This window comes from Vulpes vulpes, chromosome 6 (assembly GCF_048418805.1).
Source record: "Vulpes vulpes isolate BD-2025 chromosome 6, VulVul3, whole genome shotgun sequence".
Classification (NCBI taxonomy): domain Eukaryota; kingdom Metazoa; phylum Chordata; class Mammalia; order Carnivora; family Canidae; genus Vulpes; species Vulpes vulpes.
In genome coordinates this window covers 99,084,850-99,106,910 of record NC_132785.1, presented here as the reverse complement: position 1 = coordinate 99,106,910, position 22,061 = coordinate 99,084,850, and the positions used below count along the sequence as shown (strand labels likewise).

Sequence of the window (22,061 nt, the reverse complement as noted above, 5' to 3'; positions counted from 1 at the left end):
GACAGCATTACTTACCAAAAATTATTTTATTTTTTTTTTATTTTTTATTTTTTTAAATTTTTTTTTTTTTTTTTTTTTATTTATGATAGTCACAGAGAGATAGAGAGAGGCAGAGACACAGGCAGAGGGAGAAGCAGGCTCCACGCACCGGGAGCCCGACGTGGGATTCGATCCCGGGTCTCCAGGATCGCGCCCTGGGCCAAAGGCAGGCGCCAAACCGCTGCGCCACCCAGGGATCCCACCAAAAATTATTTTAAAGATAAAACTGTCCCCCAACTCAATCATTTGACAAGTCTTATAAACACAGATGCCCCCTATATCAGTTTTCATAATAGTTAAAAGCTAGTATGTAATGAAGTGCTATTCAATATGTCAACTTAGATGTAATGAGAATGTAATCTTCTGAGGAGGAAAGTAAAACTCGGACTGGTCAAGTATTTGGTGTGTCTCTCCCAAGTGGTCTGGGCATGATCAACACTCTCCTAGACAGGCTTTAGGTTACTTGAGTTCTTTTTGGAATATGTAATGGGATCAATGAACTCAATGCTCTTGGTCTCTCTTCATGATTTTTCCACTGAGAGAAGGCCAAGGCTATTGAAGTTGAAAGGATCCTAGTGGAAACTGAAGAGTGTGATACTTGGGAAATATTATGCCTTTCTAGGAGTTTACAGTTCACATTCTACACTTGTTTCTAGACTCTTTGGGAGGAAACTCTATGTATCAACTGAGAATATGACTCCAAATTCTCTCATCTGTCCCTGAAATCTAGATCTACACCTAAAGCAATAGAGATCACAGAAATGTTGAAAATTAGGGATTAGTAGGAATTTTCTTAACCTCATAATTTCATCACAGCAAATACCATAATTAATGGTGAAATGTCAGAATTATTCTCTTTCAAATCAGGAATGACATGAAGGAGACAGCCATTAATTCTCCTACTCGGGTACCTTGGTGGCTCAGTGGTTGAATGTTTGCCTTTGGCTTAGGTTGTGATCCCGGGGTCCTGGGATCGAGTCCTGCATCAGGCTCCCCAAATGGAGCCTGCTTCTTCCTTTGCCTATGTCTCTGCCTCTCTCATGAATAAATACATAAATCTTAAAAAAAATTTTTTCTACTCAAAAATGTTCTGGCAGTACTAACTAGTATAGAAAGAACAGAAAAAAAAAAGTATAGAATAAAAAAGGAAGAAAACAAAGAGTAATTTTTCACAGATGGTGACTTTCTACATAGACACCTAAAAGATTGTATAGAACAAAGTATTGGAATTAACAAGAGAGTTTAGCAAGATTATTGAATTTGAATATATCTACTGAAAATTATCATTTCTAGGCACCAATGATAAATAGAAAATATAATCAAAAAAGTATTTTCAGTAGTGTCAAAAAGACATCCATACTAATGTGAGAGAACAAGTATGAGTACACATCACACCTGAAATGAAGATTTGTTATAAAAAAGCACAGTCGTCAAGATAATTTGATATACAGGTTGAGATAAGCAAACCAACAAAATAAAGCTCCAAGACAAAAATCACATATATATGGAAACCTGATATTTGGCACTGGACTATGGGCACTAGGACAATGATCATCCATATGATTAGCCATTATGAGTAAATTACAAATTGGATCTTTACCTTAAAACATATGAAAAATCAATTCTTAAATGAAGATGTAAATGTACAAGGCAAAACTTGAAAACTACAAGAAGAAGAAAATGTAGGAATGTAAGTGTATGATTTTAGTATGTAATAATGGCACTGCTTATATGAAGTTGAAAAATAAAAGTAATATTGAGAGCTATAGACACACATAGGGCAGCTATAAAGAAATGCACGAGAATGATTAAACACCTTATTCAGGGTTGTGGGTACCTCTGAGGAAGGAAATTACATTGGAGATTATGCAGGGCACCTGAGCTGTATTTGCCATGTTTTATCTTTGCAGCTGGGTGATGGTTTCATGGCAGTTTGTCATATTATTTGTTATATTGGAAGTTTTTTTGCATGTCAGAATATTTTTACAATGAAGAAAATAGATGCAGGCTGAAGGACACTAATTTCTAGAACAGCTTGAAGTATAAGAATACTCATTTCTTCCTAATTGTTTCAATTTGGTTCCTGAAGTCATTGGAAGAAAAGAGTAAAGATCATTCCATTAGGTTCTGGATGTTTTTTAAACATCAGACCTGTGGATAGGGAAGAGAGGCTGTTCCTGACCTGAGAATTATACTGGTCCAAATTCCTACCCAATCTTCTGCAAAAATCTTCTGCAAAGTTCTAAATACCCAGGAAAAATTATTACTGTTGTATCAACAAGGCAGAATGTAGTTTGGGAGTTTTTATAAAAATGTTATATTTGAGCAAAAACTCTAACCTACTGGCTTCTAAAAAACGAATTCTATAGTAATACTTGGCTCTCATTTCAAACACAAGATCATTTGTTAAGGGAACAGATTTCAGTGAGATTACTCAAAGGGCACATCTTATATCACAGAGGAGAGAACTAGAAAGAGGACCTGGAGGAGAACCCCCCCCCCCTTTCTAAGAAGAATTTCTACAAGTCTTTCTCATATTCATACATAGATCTCAAAGAGCAACAATTCCATTGGCTTTGGGGACAGGCATGTTATTTCAGATAGAAGATAGGCAAAATGTTTTCTGACTGAACATGGCAACAGTTTCAACACAGAACAGAAAGGCAAACAAAACACTTCCATGTCCCTCCATAGCCGTAAGTGATGATCTTGAACACTGCTTCACAGCTTACAATACCTTAATCAGCTCTTTTTCTCTATGGAGGTCCTCATGAAGTTCTGGAAGAGGATCTCTACTTTGTGCCTTTATAACTTGCAGCCTGCTTTTCAACTCCTTGATTTTCTTTTCACACTGGCCCCAAGTCTATTTGAAAACAGTATTAAAATTGGTAAGTACTTTGCTTTTTAAGAATGAATTGTAGAAACAGAATAACTCATTTAATCCACTAACAATAAATGTGTTTTTGTAGATCTCACTGAAACCCAGTTTCTTGTCCTGAGAGGCCTTGTTTAAAAGCAGAGTATGGCTCTGGTATGGCTTTATGTGTGGCTCATTTAAAAAAAAAATTTTTTAAGCAAAAATGTAAAGTTTAATCCATAGGCAACTGAGCAATACTCAACAACAGTTCGACTCTAATGCCCACGAGTTACCCTTACTATTTTACGGATGACTTCTTTAAAGCATATTCTAGATTTCATTAAAGGTATGGAAGAAAATGTATTTAACTTTGGGAGGCTTTACTTTCACAATAATGCATACCCTTGGCACTGTAAGACCCTAAAGTTCCATAAATAGCCTTAATAAGGTAAATATTCAGGTTGATTTTATAAGGCTTTCAGACATTAAGTTTGAGCAAGTTAGTGGTTTTCAGAATTTGCATACATGATGACAATGAAAACAGTAAAATAAATCAAATAGTAAGACTTTCTTAACACCTTTAACAACATAGTAAGCTGCAATTTCTAATCAAACATCTATTCCTAGGTTATATTCATTTTGATCTCTTATTTTCCATTTTAAACTCTGGTATTTTCTTCTGAATATAGGTTACAAATAATCTTTTGTATTAACTCCCAGTTTTAATGCCACAAAGTTGCCTGTTTTACCTTGACTGTACTTTTATCATTTAGTGTAGGATATGCTTTTTAAATTAGTTATACTCCAATAACTTTGTGAATGAAAAAATGTTAAGAAAATAAAGAAAAAATAATGGAGTCATTCTTTCACTAATCCTCATCCAATTTCAGGAAAAATCACTTCCCCAAAGCAGCAATTCTGTCTGTAAATCTTTCGATGTCCAAAAAGAAACTGAAACAAAAGTGAAATTATGGGACACATATGATAGTTTACTAGATATTGTATGTTTTTAATAGCTCAACACTGGTAATACTTGCTAATTGAGAGTAAATTAATAGGCTAACATTAAAAATGTATACTTTACTAAATATATAAACAATTAGGTAAGCTTGTGAAGAAGCTGACAAAGATACATATATTAGGAGATACAAGTGTCCATCCATCTAAATTTTCTATATTTCTTTTTCTTTTCCTTTTTTTTTTTTATATTCAAATTGTTTACTGTATAATTTCTCATGTGCCATTTTGGAAGTCCTTAATTGTAAAGACTATTCTTTTGTCTGATGACAAACAGCAGCCATACTGTCAGTGATTATTCTGGACCTCTAAGTTGAATAAGTTCAATTTCTTCTTGAGACACAAGTTTCCTTCTATATTTCTGAGGTAATGTTTTTATTATTTCTGCAGTGTCTGGTAGACCCTGATGCATTAGCAAATCTGGTAATTTACTTTTCTCAGAATGCTGTGAAATTGAAGAAGAGTGAGACGGTAGTCTTTTGATCTCAAAACTTCTGATATGTTAGGTTTAGGATTGTCTCTTCTGTCAGGAAACCTTATAAATAGAGTATGTGGCCTGACTACCTGAACTACCCTGCTGGCGGACGCTGTCTTGCTGCCCATCTGCTCATTTCAACTACTGAGTTGACTGGCTTTTGCTTCAAAATATTTCTTCTTCCCTCCCTATATCCTCCATCTATCTAATCTTACTTGTGTATCAGTTTTGGGAAAGTTCATATTTTTGGTGGAGGAGTTCACATTTAAAAGGTTCTTGTTAAGGATTAATTTTTAACATTTACAGTTGTGGGCACACACTATAATAGCATCACAAAGCAAAAGCACTCAAGCCCTTCGCTTGTCTTCTTTTATAATGTCATCCCTCTCTTCTTTCTTCTGAGACATAGCTTGGCCTTAGTGACCCCTTTCACTGTGAAACTTCACTCGACATTTCTCACCACTGCTCTGATTGCTACCTTCTGCTTAAAAGCCCTTTATAGTTAACAAAGCATTCTCAATTTTATTATCTCATTGTAATTATAATAATCTCAGGAGACACACAGGGTTTCACACTTTAAAATGTGAAAATTGGGGCCCAGAGAAAACTGACTGGCCAAGAACATGTGGTTGGAAGTGCATCAGTCAAGGTTGACCTAAAGGTGCTGTTCAGGCCCCGCTCCCCACCTCTGCAATACCATTCTTTCACACCATCTATCTTCCTTTAACCTTATATTACTGATAAAACAATTGCCTGCATTTTCAAGTTCAGAATGTTTATAATGGGTTCATCAGGATAAGTTTCTACTCCTGAGGTTACTTTTAGAAACCTCAACTTGAGTACAACTGATACCTAAACACACCTAGGGTGGCCCTATTCTACAGTAACACAGAATTCACATAAGGGGAGGTCACTTGTCTAGCAACATCAACTCTCTGGAGCACAAGAAGAAAGTGGAGAGAGAAACAAAATAGTCCTCGTTTCTCCTTCCAAACCATTAACTACATATACCACATTTTACAAACAGGGCAAAGTGCTCAACCAGTATTTTCCTAGTTAATGAACTTCACAGAGCCCATATACCAAACAAAATTCAGATGCTTTATTCATAGGAGAAATGTTCAGGCCCTAACTCAGCACATATTTATTATGTACTCAAAAAATTTTTCTGTGATAAGCTCAGTTATCTGGTTTTGGTCCACATACAACAAATTTTAGGAGGGAGAGTGGGCTATAAGGAGTAGGTATGCTCAGAGAAACAAAAAATTAAACATAAAGCACTTTAAATAACATTTAAAGAAAATAAAAGAAAAACTGCAAAATTACTCCGAGAGGATAGTTGTGTAGGGCCTTTGGTTGAAAGCAGCTCAAAGTCACGAAGAAGGCATTGGTACATTTTCGTATTAACTAAATGATAATTTTTTCCAATAATGACTCAGAATAAAGCGTTTGGGTTCTTAAAAATATAATCATAAATTATCTGGGAAATTCCTACACGTGCTTACGTGGAAAAGCACATTCTCTGATGACAGAAAAAAAAGGAAGTATGGCTGTGTTTATTTTCATACACTACAGCCATGGGCAGACCACATGTGGAACATTAGCTTTGTAAACAGAACTTCCATGTAACACCATGAGGCTTCCTATGACGTAAAAGTGAATATAAAATAGAACCAAGTATTTCTAGGCTTAACATTGAGCTTTTTCAATGCTCTATTATTCTTTTATATTAAGTAACTAGTGTGATTCATGGATTGGTAGGACTCAAGATCCCTTGGTAAACTTACAAGACTGTGCTTTCCTAAAATCACTCCCATTTTTGCACTGCAAACTAAAATTCTATGTCCTGTATTTGAAGTCCTGAAGAGTACATAGTGAGTTTACCTCTACATTGCTCTGCAACTGTTGAATCATCTCGCCTACTTGGAGCTTTGTGTTCTCCCAGTCGTCCCGAATTTGACTTATTTTCTTTTCGATCAAGTCTTGAGTTTCCAGGTTAGCTGTGTTCAGTAACTTCTCCCCAGCTTCTAAAGTTAGTTCAAAGGTGGTCTGCTGTCTCTGGAAATGAATTTCTTTGCTCTAAAAAGAAAAAAAGTAAGTTCCTTAAGCCTCTGATATGATCAAAATTTGATTGTGTACATTTGTGAATATTTCCTTCAGAGCCCTTTCTACTAATAAATGTTAAATTAGATATACATTAGGCAAATCTGATTAGAATGTGTGCAACATCCACACATACATTCACATCTAAGGCTAATGTTTTATACTTCTATATGCTATATTAAATAATGTGTTCTTAAATAATTTCCAATGGTTGTTAAGGGATAACATTCTTAGTGTAATGATCAGAAGCATAGAGAAATAAAGAATATACTTCAAAGAATAAGAGCCTATAAGATTAATAGATCCAAGAGCATTAAGAAAATAATTAGAGTATTAGACCTGAAATTAAGAGCAGATACCCATTACTACGGTGTAAGAGTCAGCTTACTCCTAACCCACAAGAGTAGAATATGCACACTATGCTAAACAAATATAAAAGGAGAGAACAAATAAAAAAGGTAAAATACAAAAAATATACACTTAAACTTATTATGGGCACTTAAACATATGCACCAATATTTGCTTTAAAGGGACAGCTTTAAAATAGTCCATTTGACATCATGCAGGCTCTTCTTTAAAGGGACTGAAACTACCTATTTACACTACTTACCATAAGCCTCACTATTTCTTTTTTTTTTTTTAATTTTTATTTATTTATGATAGTCACAGAGAGAGAGAGAGAGAGGCAGAGACACAGGCAGAGGGAGAAGCAGGCTCCATGCACCGGGAGCCCAACGTGGGATTCGATCCCGGGTCTCCAGGATCACGCCCTGGGCCAAAGGCAGGCGCCAAACCGCTGCGCCACCCAGGGATCCCAAGCCTCACTATTTCTGGATAAATAGATGTAAGATCGGGTTTCTGGCACCATGGGGTGGGGACAAGGCTGGATACGGTCATGGTAACCCTGCCTAGCTGCTCTTCCCCTGCAGAGAGTACACCTGAACCACACCTTAAAACTTGAGGTGAATGAACGTCTTCCAAAGAGTGACTACCCTGCAAGTCCACGCACTACCATTGCACATGTGCTACCTTCAGCTCCTGGATCAGCCTCCTAGTTTGGTGGAGGCCATAGCAGTCCTGGCTCTTCACGGCAGACAGCAGGTGGCAGGTGTCGGTGAGGAAGCGGAGCAGGTTGTCCACAGAGGTGGTGAAGTACTGCCACTGCCCCACCAGCCCATCGATGTCACTCTTCCTCTGCTGGATGCCCTGGGCAGCACGCTGCCACTGGTCCTTCAGCTTCGTGAACTTTGAAATAAATTCCCGTCTTGGGAAAAACAAATAGTTAGAGAATCCTAATATCAACATGTAGGAATAAAGAAAAACTACCAATGCATAATAGAAACTCACATTTGCTGTTTATCTGCACAGTTTACGTGGGTAAAAAACCTTCTTAAAATCTGAGTACATTCGATTTAAATATGTCGGGAAACTCAGGGCCGGAGCAGCATGTGGGTGGCAAAGGTGTTTAGCAGGAGATATTTGCACAAGACCTGGTACATTGTGTCAGCATGCACAATTGCATTCCTCAAACAAATTTAAGCTGTTTTAACTTACATTATGCCAAATGCTGTGTGGAAAACAGAATATTGGACCAATGGGAAGTGATGAGCCGATGCTGTATAACATTATCTATTACCTGAAGGTTGTACTTGACAACATTTCAGCAATAAAGAACATGCTTTCCACAACTACTCAACTAGTCTTTTCCAGATAAATAACCCACCACATGATAAATAATGCCTTTTATTTATTATAGAAAAAGTCATGCTTTGCTGCACTGATCAAATCAAAACTAGTTTTTGTCCTAGAACAAGGGTCTGGCTTGAATTTATAACTTCAAAGCTACTAAGAAATGCACTTCATATTTCTTAGTTATGTTCAAAGAAAATTCAGAGGTATGGTGTATTATTGATGGGGAAGAAAAGCAATAGCTATCAGGACACTAAGAGAAGCACTGAAGAGGTCAGGCTGCCTAAGGGCTCTGTCTACCATGTGTACCAGCTGTGCAAGCAGGTTCAGTTGTTGTCACCACGCTGGCGTAAGGGACTCTGGTTAGCCTCACTGGCATTGCTAGTGATGCCAACACCATCTATGTTGCACAGAGAGAGAGAAATCCTTTCTTTGAGAAATATGTGACACAGCTATCTGCTAGGAAGAGTAGCACCTTAAGAATTATTTTTTTTTATTTTTTATTTTTTTTTTAAGAATTATTTTTTAAATAGCAAAATGTCATGAGACTGAAGATAGAGAGGAAAAGACTACAGAGGAATCCTTTGGGGTAAAAACTTTCATTAACTATACTTGGTGAGTGGGTATTTGCAAAGCACTCATCTACTGTCTCCTAAGGCCACCCCTCTTACCAGCAAGTCCCTAATCCTAATAGTCAGGAGACTGGCCCCATGATGGCCTATCAACCGACATGGCTGCAAGTCACTGAAGTGGTCAAGATCCATGTGGTGGGAGGTCAGCTCTGGCTGTGTTGCCCTCCACACACATGCAACCATCATAAGCCCCAGACAGCTTACCTCTTCTCTCCCTCTGTTGTGTCCAAGAGTTGTAAGCACTGGGTAACATAAGAATCAGCAATTGTCTGGTTTATAGAAACTTCAGCTTCTAACATCTGTATATGGGTAAAAAGAGAAAATAATCAGGTGGAAGATATCTTTTTACCAACCTGAAACTTGTATTTCCTATTAATATCTAAGCTCATAGAGGACAATGAGGGGATTAATTTTCAAATTATTGGGGCCTGGGATCCCTGGGTGGTGCAGAGGTTTGGCGCCTGCCTTTGGCCCAGGGCATGATCCTGGAGACCCGGGATGGAGTCCCATGTTGGGCTCCCGGTGCATGGAGCCTGCTTCTCCCTCTGCCTGTGTCTCTGTCTCTCTCTCTCTCTCTGTGTGACTATCATAAAAAAAAAAAAAAAGAAAAGAAAATTATTGGGGCCTAATTGCAAAAGATGCTCAATCATTACATCAATATCACCCGTGAATATAGTCTCAGAAGCAAAAAGGCCTAATAATAACTACATCTAATGCCCATTGATAGGGCACTTACCACTTGTTAGGCACTGTGTAAAACATGCATGTCTCACTTATTCCTCAGCCTGCAGAACTACTATTATCATACCCATTTAAAGATGAGGAAACTAAGCTGTAAAGAGGTTTGGTAATTGATTAAATTCAGGGTGTTTTGGTTCAGTGAACTTCATTTTCATTGGAGGACATTAATGTAACAATGTAGGCTTAAATCAGTTACATTAAAAATTACAGTGACCTAATCATGTATACTTTCAAACTGCAGTATCTGCTTATAACCACCAAGAGTATTTCCAAATGTCCATCAGCACAAGCATGGGGGAAATTCCTCTGTCCAGTCATTAATGCTGCAATGATAGTTATATCAGGTACTTCAATATTATAGAGAATTATTCAGTAAAAGTGCAAAGATGAAGTATTTTAGTATGCTCTTGGTATGTTTGCATTCTATGGAAGCAAAGTTGTGTGAGAAGTTTCCGCCTACTACAGAAAATCTTAGAGTTCTCTCATTAATAAAATAGAGCATTAAAACAAAATGTTGACATTTATGAAATGTGTGAGAATGTTACAAATAATCAATTGACAAATGAATCTGCCTAAAGACATATAATTGGTGTTTAGGGATTGATAGATTTTTTTTTTCTTTTTTAACGATTTTATTTTTTTGAGAGAGAGCAAGAGAGTACAGGGAGGGAAAGTGGCAGAGGGAGGAGAAGCAGGCTCCCCGCTCAGCAGGGAGCCTGACATGGGGTTAGATCCCAGGATTCTGAGATCACTACCTGAACTGAAAGCAGATAGATGCTTAGCCGACTGATCCACCCAGGCACACCAGAATTGATTTAAATAGAATACAATGAGTATCTATCTTTCCCGGACTCCCACCCCAGGATGAGGGTACAAACTAGTAGAGAGCAAAGATTTACCCCATATGTTTTCTGCTGTTCCAGGAGAGCTGGGAGGCTGTTGCCAATATTCACCTTGAGGGTCTCTTCTATCTTCTCCAAAAGCTGGACCCATTTTTCACAGCAACAAAGAAACTTTTCATTCAGTCCAATTCCCTGAAGCTCACTACAAAGGTTTATAAACAAACAAGACACAGCCATAAAACAGTGATGTTACTGAGCTCAAGCTGATGATTTTAGCCTCACTGAAACAGAATGGTAGAGATGGGTTGCTCTGACCTGCAGCGTTCCAGTGCTGTTGCTGTGGCCCGAATCCATTGTCGGTTCATATTTTGTAACGTCTTTACAGCTATGTCACTAAGTGGGAGCTTGAGGCTTACTGCATTCAAATGTTCAACATCAGGTGATTGGGCTGTCAGTGCCAGCACATGTTTCTATTAAAAAAATTACATTTCAGGTTTCTGGAGGTCAGTAAGATATCTAGAGGATGAAAAGGCCTCAGTGATGCTGCAGACCATTCTTATCCCAAAAATGAGGGAAAATTGGGGCCTAGGTAGGTATATGACTTGCCCACAGTCAAATAGCCAATTAGTATGAGAGCTGGACCTGAACTCTGATCTCCCAATCCTGTGGCTTGTCTAGGACAAGTGCACACGTGAGCAGCACCTGAATGGCCCAGGAAATAGAAAATGAAGTCAGATTTTGTCTTTAAGGCAGATAGAAATGAGTTGTTGTTATTGTTTTTTTTTTTTAAGGACTCATTTAGAACCTTAAGAGTCCCATGCAGTCTGCCAATAACTTGACCTTCAATATATCGTGCAGTTTACCTACAGATCCAATGAAAATTTAATCCTTAATTAAAATAACCCCAGTAAAGCATGGTACTTAAAACATTTATATTTTGATAGAACATGAAATCATGAGAAAGCAAACTCAGCAAAATGTTATTTTTAAAATACTCCAGGGACAGCATCTAGGTCAATGATACGCTAAGCAAATGTCCTTCACAATATCCACATTATCACTACAGAACTTTGCCATAGTAATCTAGGTGAGGGTCAGCAAGTTTTTTCTATAAAGGGCTAGATCATAAATATTTTAGCTTTTATGGGCCATATGATCTTTGTTATAACTACTCAGCTTTGCCCCTGCAACATGAAAACTCCCATAGACAGTTAATAAATGGAAGGGCATGACTGTGTGCCAATAACATTTTATACAAACACGTGGAAGACAGGATTTGGACAGTGTGTCATAGTTAGCTGACTCTTGATCTAGGTTATGAATATTGGTCCTTCGGAGTTTGTAGGATCCAAATTTTGTTGTTACTTATACTAAACTTACTAACTTAATAAAGAAAGAAAAAGAAAAAGAATAGAATTAATTTAATAGGATTTTTACTTTTGATCTTCAGCCAACCAGAAAAATTCAATTAATCACAACAGCCAATTCCTAGATTATTCCAGTTCACTGAAGCTAATTAGTAAAGATGTCAAACATTTATTTATTTATTTATTTTTTGATGTCAAACATTTTTAAATCTACTAAATTTACTGTGGCATATTACTAAAATAGATCTCTCTGTTGTCATACTTTTCTAGGCCTTAGGGCAAATAAGGTCAAGAATGAATGGCATATAACTGACTGTGCTGAGTGAAGATACAAATAGACTCTATAACTTGACAGTCATTAGCTTATTTTTTATCCTATGGTTGAGTCTAAGCCCTAAGAAAACACAAACATTGGCAATACCAGGAATAAATCAGGGTTTTCTTCTTTTTCTTGATGGTAAAGTTTATCCAAATTCTCTTCTTCACGCATAATGAGACCTTTTAAAGATTCCAACCGGTCCCCAAAATCCTTGAATTGTGACAGAACAAACTAGAACAAGAGAAATTTTCATTAGAAATTTTCACATGCGTATATAACAGAATTAAACATAGTTTTGGAAGCTGATAAAAGCTCAAGATGCCTAGCAGCTCATTATCTTGACTATCCAGAGATGAATATTCAGAAGATTGTTTGTTTTTACTCTATGCCTCTGGCAAAGCACTGAGCCTTCAGGGATGACTGGATCATCTCCTTGAAGGGGAGGGGCACAGAGAGGAGGGTTGGTCTCTGCTCTCTCGGCTTGCTAGTTAAATGTTCTCTTCCTGTTGATATTGAGATGTGACATTGCAGTTCTATGGCCTTCTATGCAGCTTTTTGACAGCTCATGCAGTAAAGGTTTTTCAAAAAGTGAATAAAGAATACAACAGATGTTTAAGCTTTAAGCAGCTACTTCTATGACTTGAGTACCCATTTGGAGATCCAAATAACTGAGATCTGAATAGTGAAAGGAATACAATATCTTACTTCTTAAACTAACATGTTCAGTGAAGAACAGATGCTTGCCTAAGATCTGCCCATTGCACATGGGATTGAACAGTCATGTCAGGACATCTTTATGTTCAGGGCATCTTTATTCTGTAGTTTCCCTGAGGAGCAGTCCATAAAGCACTAAAAACTCTTACTTCATAGGATATAAGGAATTGAGGGTAGCTTGCAAATGTTCAGGATTATAATTTGAATGGAAAATGAAATGAAGGGATCCCTGGGTGGCGCAGCAGTTTAGCGCCTGCCTTTGGCCCAGGGTGAGATCCTGGAGGCCCAGGATCGAATCCCATGTCGGGCTCCTGGTGTATGGAGCCTGCTTCTCCCTCTGCCTGTGTCTCTGCCTCTCTCTCTCTCTCTCTCTCTCTGTGTGACTATCATAAAATTAAAAAAAAAAAAAAAAAAAGAAAATGAAATGAACCTCAAATTCATTAGCTTTCACAAGTAGCATCTTTTCCAAGTAAGAAGCCCTCTGCAGGGAGTGAAGTTGTGTAGAGAGGGGCACGTGGGTGCTAGACTCTGTGAGTTGTGTAAGTCGATCCAGGAGAGTGGAATTCTGGAGAAAGGCTTCTTTTGTCTTCTGTACATCCTGCTGCAGCTCCTGGAGAAGAAGCAGTGATCAGAAAACTCCTCCTCCTCCTATCATAACAAAAATTCTCATCCCTCCTACTCTATCAACATCCAGAAGAATTTCTGCCCTAAAATTGTGGGTGTGGCTTTCTGTTATTGTTTAAAGAGCTGAAAAAGCTAAGCGTTCCTTATATGATGCACATCACTGGTGATCTTCTCAAATAGTTCAGAGCTAAAACTGACAAATGATCAACAGAGTTGGGGCTTCCAGTGTACAGAAACTAGAGATCACCTGGGTAGATTCTGATGTTTTGTGTCTCTAATCACCGAACATTTTAGGAATCTGCTTTAAGGCTAATTTTATGAATCAGTGCAACTCAGTTTTTGGTCTGAGACTTTGTGACATAAATGAATTCATTTGCAGAGACTGTAGATTATTATTAATCAAAATGATTTTAGGGGGGATCCCTGGGTGGCGCAGCGGTTTGGCGCCTGCCTTTGGCTCAGGGCGCGATCCTGGAGACCCGGGATCGAATCCCACATCAGGCTCCCGGTGCATGGAGCCTGCTTCTCCCTCCGCCTGTGTCTCTGCCTCTCTCTCTCTCTCTGTGACTATCATAAATAAATAAAAATTAAAAAAAAATTTAAAAAAAAATGATTTTAGGGCTACTCTATAAATACAATGTATGTGAAATTTGTTTGTTTCAACAACAAATTAGGTAGAAGTTGATTTGCTTCTTTTTTTTTGTTTTGTTTTTTTGGTTTTTTTGGTAGAAGTTGATTTGAAATACAGAGCACATTTGTTGGATTGTCTAAGTCAATTAATACTTTTTGATTTGACCTATAGTATCAGAAGATACACAATGGATCTAGTGACCCAGTTTAAAACTAGAGAGCATTCACTTTCTGGGCACTCATTAATATAATAGGATAAAATTACAGAGGAAATCACACAACTCTTAAATATAGTCTAAAAATCATTATACCCACAGAAAAGCCATATAAATGTGGCACGAGTCCATAATTATTTCTAAAGCAAGAGATTCAATATCTATTATTCTTAAAAGATCATACTCTGTTGAACTACTTTTGCCTTTATCTGAGACCTTGCATGAGACTTTTTTTTTGCTTTAGAGATTTACCTGCTAGAATGAAAGGGGAAACTTAAAATGAGGTATTATCAGATGCCCTTGACCCAGCTACCTGCTGCCTAGACCTCGCCTCAGAGCTGCTACCTGGCCCTCCCAACCCTGCACATCCCAGGCTTGTTTATGTCCTACACGGCCTGCTCATGAGCCTCTCCTACCCACTTCTTTGTCCCTGTGGTCCCTCTAGTTCCTGGGTCATGGTCCTATCAATTGGGCTGCTTTGGCCTTGGTTTTCCCAATGGGCTTTGCAACCACCTTTACATCCTGCAGGGCTGAGGTCAGGATCTCTGCCAGGTTGTTTCCAGACATGTTGATGTTTTCAAGCTGTTGGTACTTTGCTTCCTGCTGCTCCAGCCTTGCTGCGGCTTCGGTGTGAGCACTGTTATAGGCCTTCCAGAGCTGTAGCAGACTCTGGGCCTTCTGCAACTGCTCCGCGATGTCTTGGTTTACCTGGGTCCACCTGTCAGAACAACATGAACAACAGGACCTCATATCATCCTTCCCCTCACAGTGAAAGCATAACATGCACACATTCTATCAGTAAGTCAATAGCAAATGGGTTGTTAAGAAGACACAAATGCCTTTTAAAATGAATGTATCACCATTATATAAACAGAAGTCCAAATTAGGATATTTAGTTGGCTAAATATCAAACTAATATCAACAAAACCTACCAAATTTGTGATTTGCAAGATCTATTGTATTATGAACGTCTGTTAGGCAAAGACAGACAAAGTATTGAATTGCATGCCTGATGAAACCTTCTCCACATGGGAGGAGTCATTGAATAGGCCTTATTTAAATTACATTTATGCCAAATTTATTATTTTCTAATTACAAAAGCAACGTGTTCCTTATATAACAACAGGAATAGGGGAAATCACTTTTTACTCTACATATAGACTCTGGTACCTTTCTTTCCCATGTGACTTAAAAATTTCCCCATGTTATTAATAAAAAACAAATAAGTCTAATTTTAAATGGCTATACATAATAGTCCTTAATGGTCTGGTTTCTGTTTAATTACCAAATTCAATTTTTAGCATGGATACTGATGTACTTTTCAATTTTGCTTTCAAATTGTATGCTTAGATACAACTTTGTTCAAAAGACCTATTCCTGCATTTCAAGACGTTGGCCTTAAACCAGATTTCTGAGAGAATTACTTAGTCAAAGAATAAAACTATGCAAACATTTTTAAGGTTATGAGTATATATGTGGCCAAACTAGCTTTCTGGAAACATTTTAATATTTATACTTTCACCTGCAGCCTATGAAAATGCTTGTTTCAGGATATCCTTAACCCTGCTAAATGGATGGAAAAGGTGAAAAATGGCACAAATGCTTTATTTTTATGGATTTCAATAACCTATTCAGAACAGTGCTTTTTCTTAGCAATATTTTTCCTACTTACCAATATAATATACACTCAATTATAAAATAAAAAGAAAACAAAACCCCACAAAACATGTATGTTTAAATCTATCTATCCCTACATCTGTATCTAGCTTATTGACCTACCTTCCTACCTACCTACTTGCCTACCTAGCTATAAAGAGAAGGTAAAAAAACCTCTTGACATCTCATTAATTTATAGACAACTACCATTAGCATTTTGGTGCTATTTTCTCCAACCTTTTTAACCAGCCTTCTGATATATTCTTGTGCCAACAACTGAACGTGTTTGTGTAGTGGCAACTGAATCCGTTTAATTAGCAAACTGCGCCACCAAGTTTGAAGGGTGGCCCCAATGCTAGAAGTGGCATCAGATACATGTCTATGTTCCTCCTTATTCCCCTTCCTTCCCTTCTCCCAATAAGGACTGGATCAAGAGCTGATGATGCCACTGCAGGGCATATATACTTGATGTCCCTTGTTCAAAGTGGATTTACCAGAGATGCTGAATCTGTCTTCGTCCCTGGAGCAAATTATCTTTAGGCCGAATTTCATGTCCTACTCAACAGAATAAAAGCCTTGAAATTAACTAGGGCCACACTCCTTAGAAGGAGCTTCCTACCATAAGCAATTCATCCAGGAATTCCTTCCAACCTCACAAATCATCTCCCCAAGAGGAATAATAACAGCTTCGTTCTTCCAGGTTATGTTTCCAGTAAATCAGATTGTTCTTCTGACTACTCTGTAGCCTGTCTCTGCCTGGGATTTTTGTGTCCCTGGGGATTGCACTGAGCAGTTAGTCTATGCCCTCTGAAAGTGGCTACCCTGGTTACAAGGCAAGAAATAGCCTTCACAAAATCAAATCTTACTTACACTAAATGTTTTGAAGCAGAAGAAACCAAAATAGCATAAAACCAGTTATCTCTGATGACTAAGATGACTTTACAAAGTCTATGTCACTTCATTCACCATATGTTGTTGAGATAAAGATATCTGCTCTGTTATTCAAACTGTATCTTAAAGCATACCTGGCATGAGTATCTTGGCATTTCTCTTCAATTATTTCAGCAACCGAGGGGCAGTGATCTTTGAGTTTTCTAATCACCTCCTGCAGTTTCTCCCAACTTCCTTCACTGCTCTCAGCTTCATCTTGAAGAGACTGAGAGAAAGAGCAGGTACATTCTTTCAGAATGGCCTGGCCACATCCAAAGGAGGCAGCCACTGATCATCACTTGCTGCTGTATCACAATACTATGAACACTCAAACCTCAATAGGACTGGGAAAAATTACTAGAAATGTGAAGAAGAAAACTGAGATGACATTCTTTCATTTGAGACAGAACTTTAAAATGTATACTAACACACACATACCCCCCAAAACCCAAAACAGTGAAATAATATGGACATGAACAATGACGAAAAATCCAATGCATCCTGTTACAAAATTTCACTCATCTGGCTCATGTGATTCATTTTGGAATTCCATGTTACACTTTTGATGCTGCTATCTAAAATACTGTTTTGTGCTTCTCTGTGGACAGCACAAAGGCAATTGTGTCAATTTCTGCGCTTGATTCCACTGGAGATTTTCTGCCAACAGTGTACTGGGCCAAGATCTGGTTAATTTACCTGAAGGTTCTGAACCTGGCATCTTAAGGCCTCTAATGATAAAACCACAGGCTTGCTGTGGTCCATGCAGTACCAGAATCGGATTGTCATCATCGTCACTTCCTCATACAGTTTATCATAAACCTTCCACTCCTGTAAAACAGACTGCATGGAAGTCTTGAGTTCATTGACCTATATGAGAAGTGGAAACATATTTAGAAAATCATTAAGAAGAGCCTCTCTCAATCATTTTGTTCCCTTCTAAGGATTCCACTATGGTATCTGATTTAGGCATTTCAGTTTGAGACCACTGGGGGAGTTGCAAACATTTCAATGACAATCTGTGAGCTTTCGATCTTGGGCAAGTTATTTAACCCCTGAGTTGGTTTATTTTTTCTTTTATTGCTTGTGCTTTTGGTGTCATATCTAAGAAACTATTGCTTAATCCCGTCATGGAGATTCAGGCCTAGGTTTTCTTCTAAGAGTTTTGTAGTTGTAGCACTATCTTTGATCCATTTAATTTTTATATATGGTGTGAAGGTAGAGGTTCATCTTCATTCTTTTGAATGTGGATATACAGCTCTTCTAGTACCATTCTTTGGAAAGACTATACCCCGACCTTGGAACTGTCTTGGCATCCTTATCTAAAATTAGTTGACTATAATGTGAGGGTTTATTTCTGGGCTCTTAATTCTATCCAATTTATCTACATGTCTATCTTCTATGGTAGTACCACCTGCATGTTTTTTTTTTTTACTTTCATTAACTCAAGCTTTTTTACCCCAACATTTTAATTATAATTCATTGTGTTGTGACTATCTGTTCAAGTATATTTCCTCTAGTAGCCTGTGAGTTCTTTGAGGGTAGGGCCCACTTATTTTTTTGTTAATCTTTGTATTATGGGCAGTGAGCATAGTGCCTCATAGAAGATATGTTTAACAAACAACTTACACAAGATACGTGAAGCTCGTCTCTATTTTCCTAAGTTATGGGGCTGAAATGAGGCTGAGAGTCACCTATGAATTTCACTCATACAGGTTATTCCCAATTCCTTCTTGGAACAAATGGTCAAAAGCAGATTTTAGTAGATAACAAATATATCCACAATAAGGACCTCTGCGAGGTATGGACACACCTCTATAATTGGCTAGTATTTATAGTTTCCCCTCCATTTGTGGGGCACCGTCAAAGCTGTAATATCTAGAGATGCCTGTTTTTGCTTTTTTGGTGCTCTACTTCTGGAAGGGCTAAATGCAGACTTTAACGTGTCTTTCATAAAATGACCAGACGTCTTCTACACTCTTTCTCTTTACTTTCTCCTCACCACATGCTATGCTTCTTTACTGCCTTTGGAGTTCTTTATATGCTGACCATGCTTCTAGCTTAATAGAGGCTATAGGAGACAGGATCACTCTCTCCCTGAGTCACCTCCCTGGTCGTGCTTTTTCTTAGCTGCTACTGTGTATCTGGTTAGGAAATGGTACCAGATGCTCCGTTGGGTTGGAGGGTGGAGACATTTCTGTCTGAATACATTAGACAAAACAAAGATAACCAAATGGATTTCTAGCCTGCCAATGGTTTTAGAATTGCTGGCTCTACTGCTAATTATCCAGTGCAAACAAAACAAAACAAAACAAAGTAAAGCATGGGATTTGAAATGCTTTTCCCTACTTTAGTATTTCTCTGAGCAATTTCTCAGTTTTCAGCATGGCATGAGTTTCTGTGATTACACAACAACAGAGAAAGATGAAAGAATATATGAAGAGAAATAGTATACTTCAAATGAGTTCTATCTAGTACCTGGTTGATAACACTGCTCCTTTTTTGAAATAACCCATCAATTCTGGATGCTGTGTCTTCTAATAGTGGCATTGTCCCACTCTCCGAAGTCAGGTAACTTTGTCTCAACTCATCCAGGGCTTTGGATTTAATTGCAAGTTGATTTTCTATATCCTGGAAGGACAAGAGGGAAAGGTTTTCATATGCACAATATTATAGAACAGTAAGATATAAGAGACAGGTTATTGACTTTTTCAAGTAAAAATGCCATTAGAGTACATAATTAAATAACATGACACCTAAAGACATTTTAATGGCAATATATTCAATTCAATTTTTGTAATTATTACAGTATGAGTTCTTACAATAATTTCAATTATTACTTGGATCTAGATTTTAGAAGAGACTATATATATATATATAAATATATAGTATATATATATACTGCATATATATATTTTTATATATATATATATATATATATATATATATATATATATATATTGGTATAGTAGAAAGAATCCAGGAGATCTGGTCTCCATTCCATGTCTGCCTGGTACTGGCTGTCTGACCAGACATTAAGTCATTAAACCTCCAAGCCTCCATTTCCTCATCTGGAAATAGTGATGGCACCGCATGCTGTGGCTAGTTTAGAACTGAAGTGAAACCGGGGTGGTCTGTGGGGGATGGTGCAGCATGGACCTATGAAGTGTAGGCTTCTGGTCAGGAGGTATATTGATTCTGAGGTGGCTGTAAGAATTCTAAATGGAAACGGCTAATGGGTACTTAGAAACAGGGCAGGATGGCTTGCAAAGATCTCTTATAATGAGTGCTGCTTACACACCATGCCCAGGACTCTTCTGTAACCTTCTCAGTAGAACTGGGGTGTGAGCTGGCCTTACAGCCCCAATGGGGAGTGCAGCCATGACCTCATGCAGTAGGTGAAGAAGCAGCCTAACCTGTACCATGTCGCTATAAGGACAGCTGAATTGTTTTCAATAGGGAGTGACACAATCAGGGCGGTACTCGAGGAGGATTAATCTACAGTTGGGTGAGGGTATCTTCAAGGCTAAATGACCTGGCAAATGAAAACTGAACAAAACAAAGGGCATGGCCAATAGTTTTCAGCTCGAATGTGATTTAGGCAGTGGTTGCAAGGGACAAGTGGCCCTTTCAGAACACGTCATGTAGTAGGTAAACAGACAATCATTTTCCTCTGAAGAAGCAGAATGAAATACTAATAATGGAAACCTTAGAATAATTTTGTAAATATTGGGTAAGTTCATAAAAAAACACAAAAATCAGAAAACATCAAATCAAAATTTCCTTTGAATGTTTTCTTTCAGGAGTAACACTCAAGTCTTAAGAACAACAATAACTGAAAAGACCTTGTTCTTCTTGTCATAAAAAAAAGAGCACTTTGTAATTTTGTAGAATCCATGGATGATTATCTACTTTACATAACAAAGTAAGTACCTGGGGGTTTGGAAGAGACCCTCAGAAAGTACAGCTACTTGCCCTACTCCTTGGGGCAGAAGCAGCGACTAAACAACACGGCCATGTAACCAGCCTGACCCTGCGTGGGGACAGGAGCCATGTGCCTACTCACCTGACAATCCAGGAGCATCTTCTGCACTGAGATCACACTTCCAGGTTTTTGTAAAGTTTTCAGTCTCTCCTCCTGTGCCTCCATCCAGTTATTCAAAATCTGTATTTTGTTTTCATTCTCACTGATACTTTCCAAAAGTTGTTCTAAATGTTGTATCTGTAAGTTATAAATAAGAAAATAAAACTTTATTTTATATATTTTTAAAGGTTTTATTTATTTATTTGACAGAGAGAGCACAAGTACAGAGAGTGGCAGGCAGAAGAAGAGGGAGAAGCAGGCTCCTCACTGAGCAGGGGGCCTGAGGAGGGGCTCCTTTCGAGGACCCTGGGACCGTGACGTGAGCCAAAGGCAGACACTTAACCGACTGAGCCACCCAGGTGCCCTTAAACCTTTGTTTTAAACCACATGCTTTAAAATGTAAATGTCATGACAGTTACTTTTAAGAAAATAATTTTGTTTCTTCTCAGATTCCTTAATATTTAGCATAAGATTTCCCAATAAGTTTTGGAATAAAGATTCATAAATTAGGAAACAGAATTAAAATCCTTTAATTTATGAAGGATATGAAACATATGAAATGAAAGCTAACCTAAGAAAGCTGGCTGTTTTGGAGTTCCATAATACTTATCTGAAATAAAATCCTGTTGCTAACATTCAATATTTTTCCATTGCATTACCTATTGATATACCTATATAGCTCTTTAAAGAAAACTTTCTTTCCTGAGATATTTTCCATTAGAGTGGCTTAGAAATTAAGTCAATATCAAAAATATCACAAATAATCAATTTAATAAAATAATGACTGTTTTTAGTGTCTGTAATTCTTCTCATTTCTATGCTCATGATTTTTATTAGGTTACAATCACAGTACCTGTAAAGTTTTATGTGCCTTTTCCAATATATCAGTCATAGGCACTTGCTCGGCTGGTTGACATAGGCCTCACATTAATTTAAAAGGCTGCCCAATATTTTATTAAATGGACACAGTATAATTTGATCAATTATTCCTCTATAGTTGTAAATGAAGGCATTTTGTGTTTTATCAGTATAAATAATGTTGAATTGAACACTTTGTGTGAATATTTTTTCATTTTTTGAAGGGCTATCAATTTAAGATAAATGTGTAAGAGGTGGCACGGCTAGGTTAA

General features: G+C 37.7%; 1 protein-coding gene and 1 pseudogene across 12 annotated transcripts in view; both read right to left on the bottom strand.

The window, feature by feature from the left end:
- Positions 1-22,061, bottom strand: part of SYNE2 (spectrin repeat containing nuclear envelope protein 2) — a 321,249-nt gene that overhangs the window by 45,629 nt on the left and 253,559 nt on the right. For all 12 annotated transcript variants that reach the window (XM_072762565.1, XM_072762566.1, XM_072762568.1 and 9 more), the window contains 13 exons: positions 20,914-21,069; positions 19,326-19,478; positions 17,547-17,717; positions 16,946-17,076; positions 14,778-14,982; positions 13,226-13,405; positions 12,184-12,312; positions 10,711-10,865; positions 10,453-10,597; positions 9,017-9,111; positions 7,521-7,755; positions 6,273-6,467; positions 2,777-2,902 (listed from right to left, as the gene is read on the bottom strand). In XM_072762565.1, coding sequence (XP_072618666.1) covers positions 2,777-2,902; positions 6,273-6,467; positions 7,521-7,755; positions 9,017-9,111; positions 10,453-10,597; positions 10,711-10,865; positions 12,184-12,312; positions 13,226-13,405; positions 14,778-14,982; positions 16,946-17,076; positions 17,547-17,717; positions 19,326-19,478; positions 20,914-21,069 — 2,076 coding nt within the window. The remainder of the gene's footprint in view (positions 1-2,776; positions 2,903-6,272; positions 6,468-7,520; positions 7,756-9,016; positions 9,112-10,452; positions 10,598-10,710; positions 10,866-12,183; positions 12,313-13,225; positions 13,406-14,777; positions 14,983-16,945; positions 17,077-17,546; positions 17,718-19,325; positions 19,479-20,913; positions 21,070-22,061) is intronic.
- LOC112921347 (alpha-ketoglutarate dehydrogenase component 4 pseudogene) lies at positions 4,209-4,516 on the bottom strand (annotated as a pseudogene).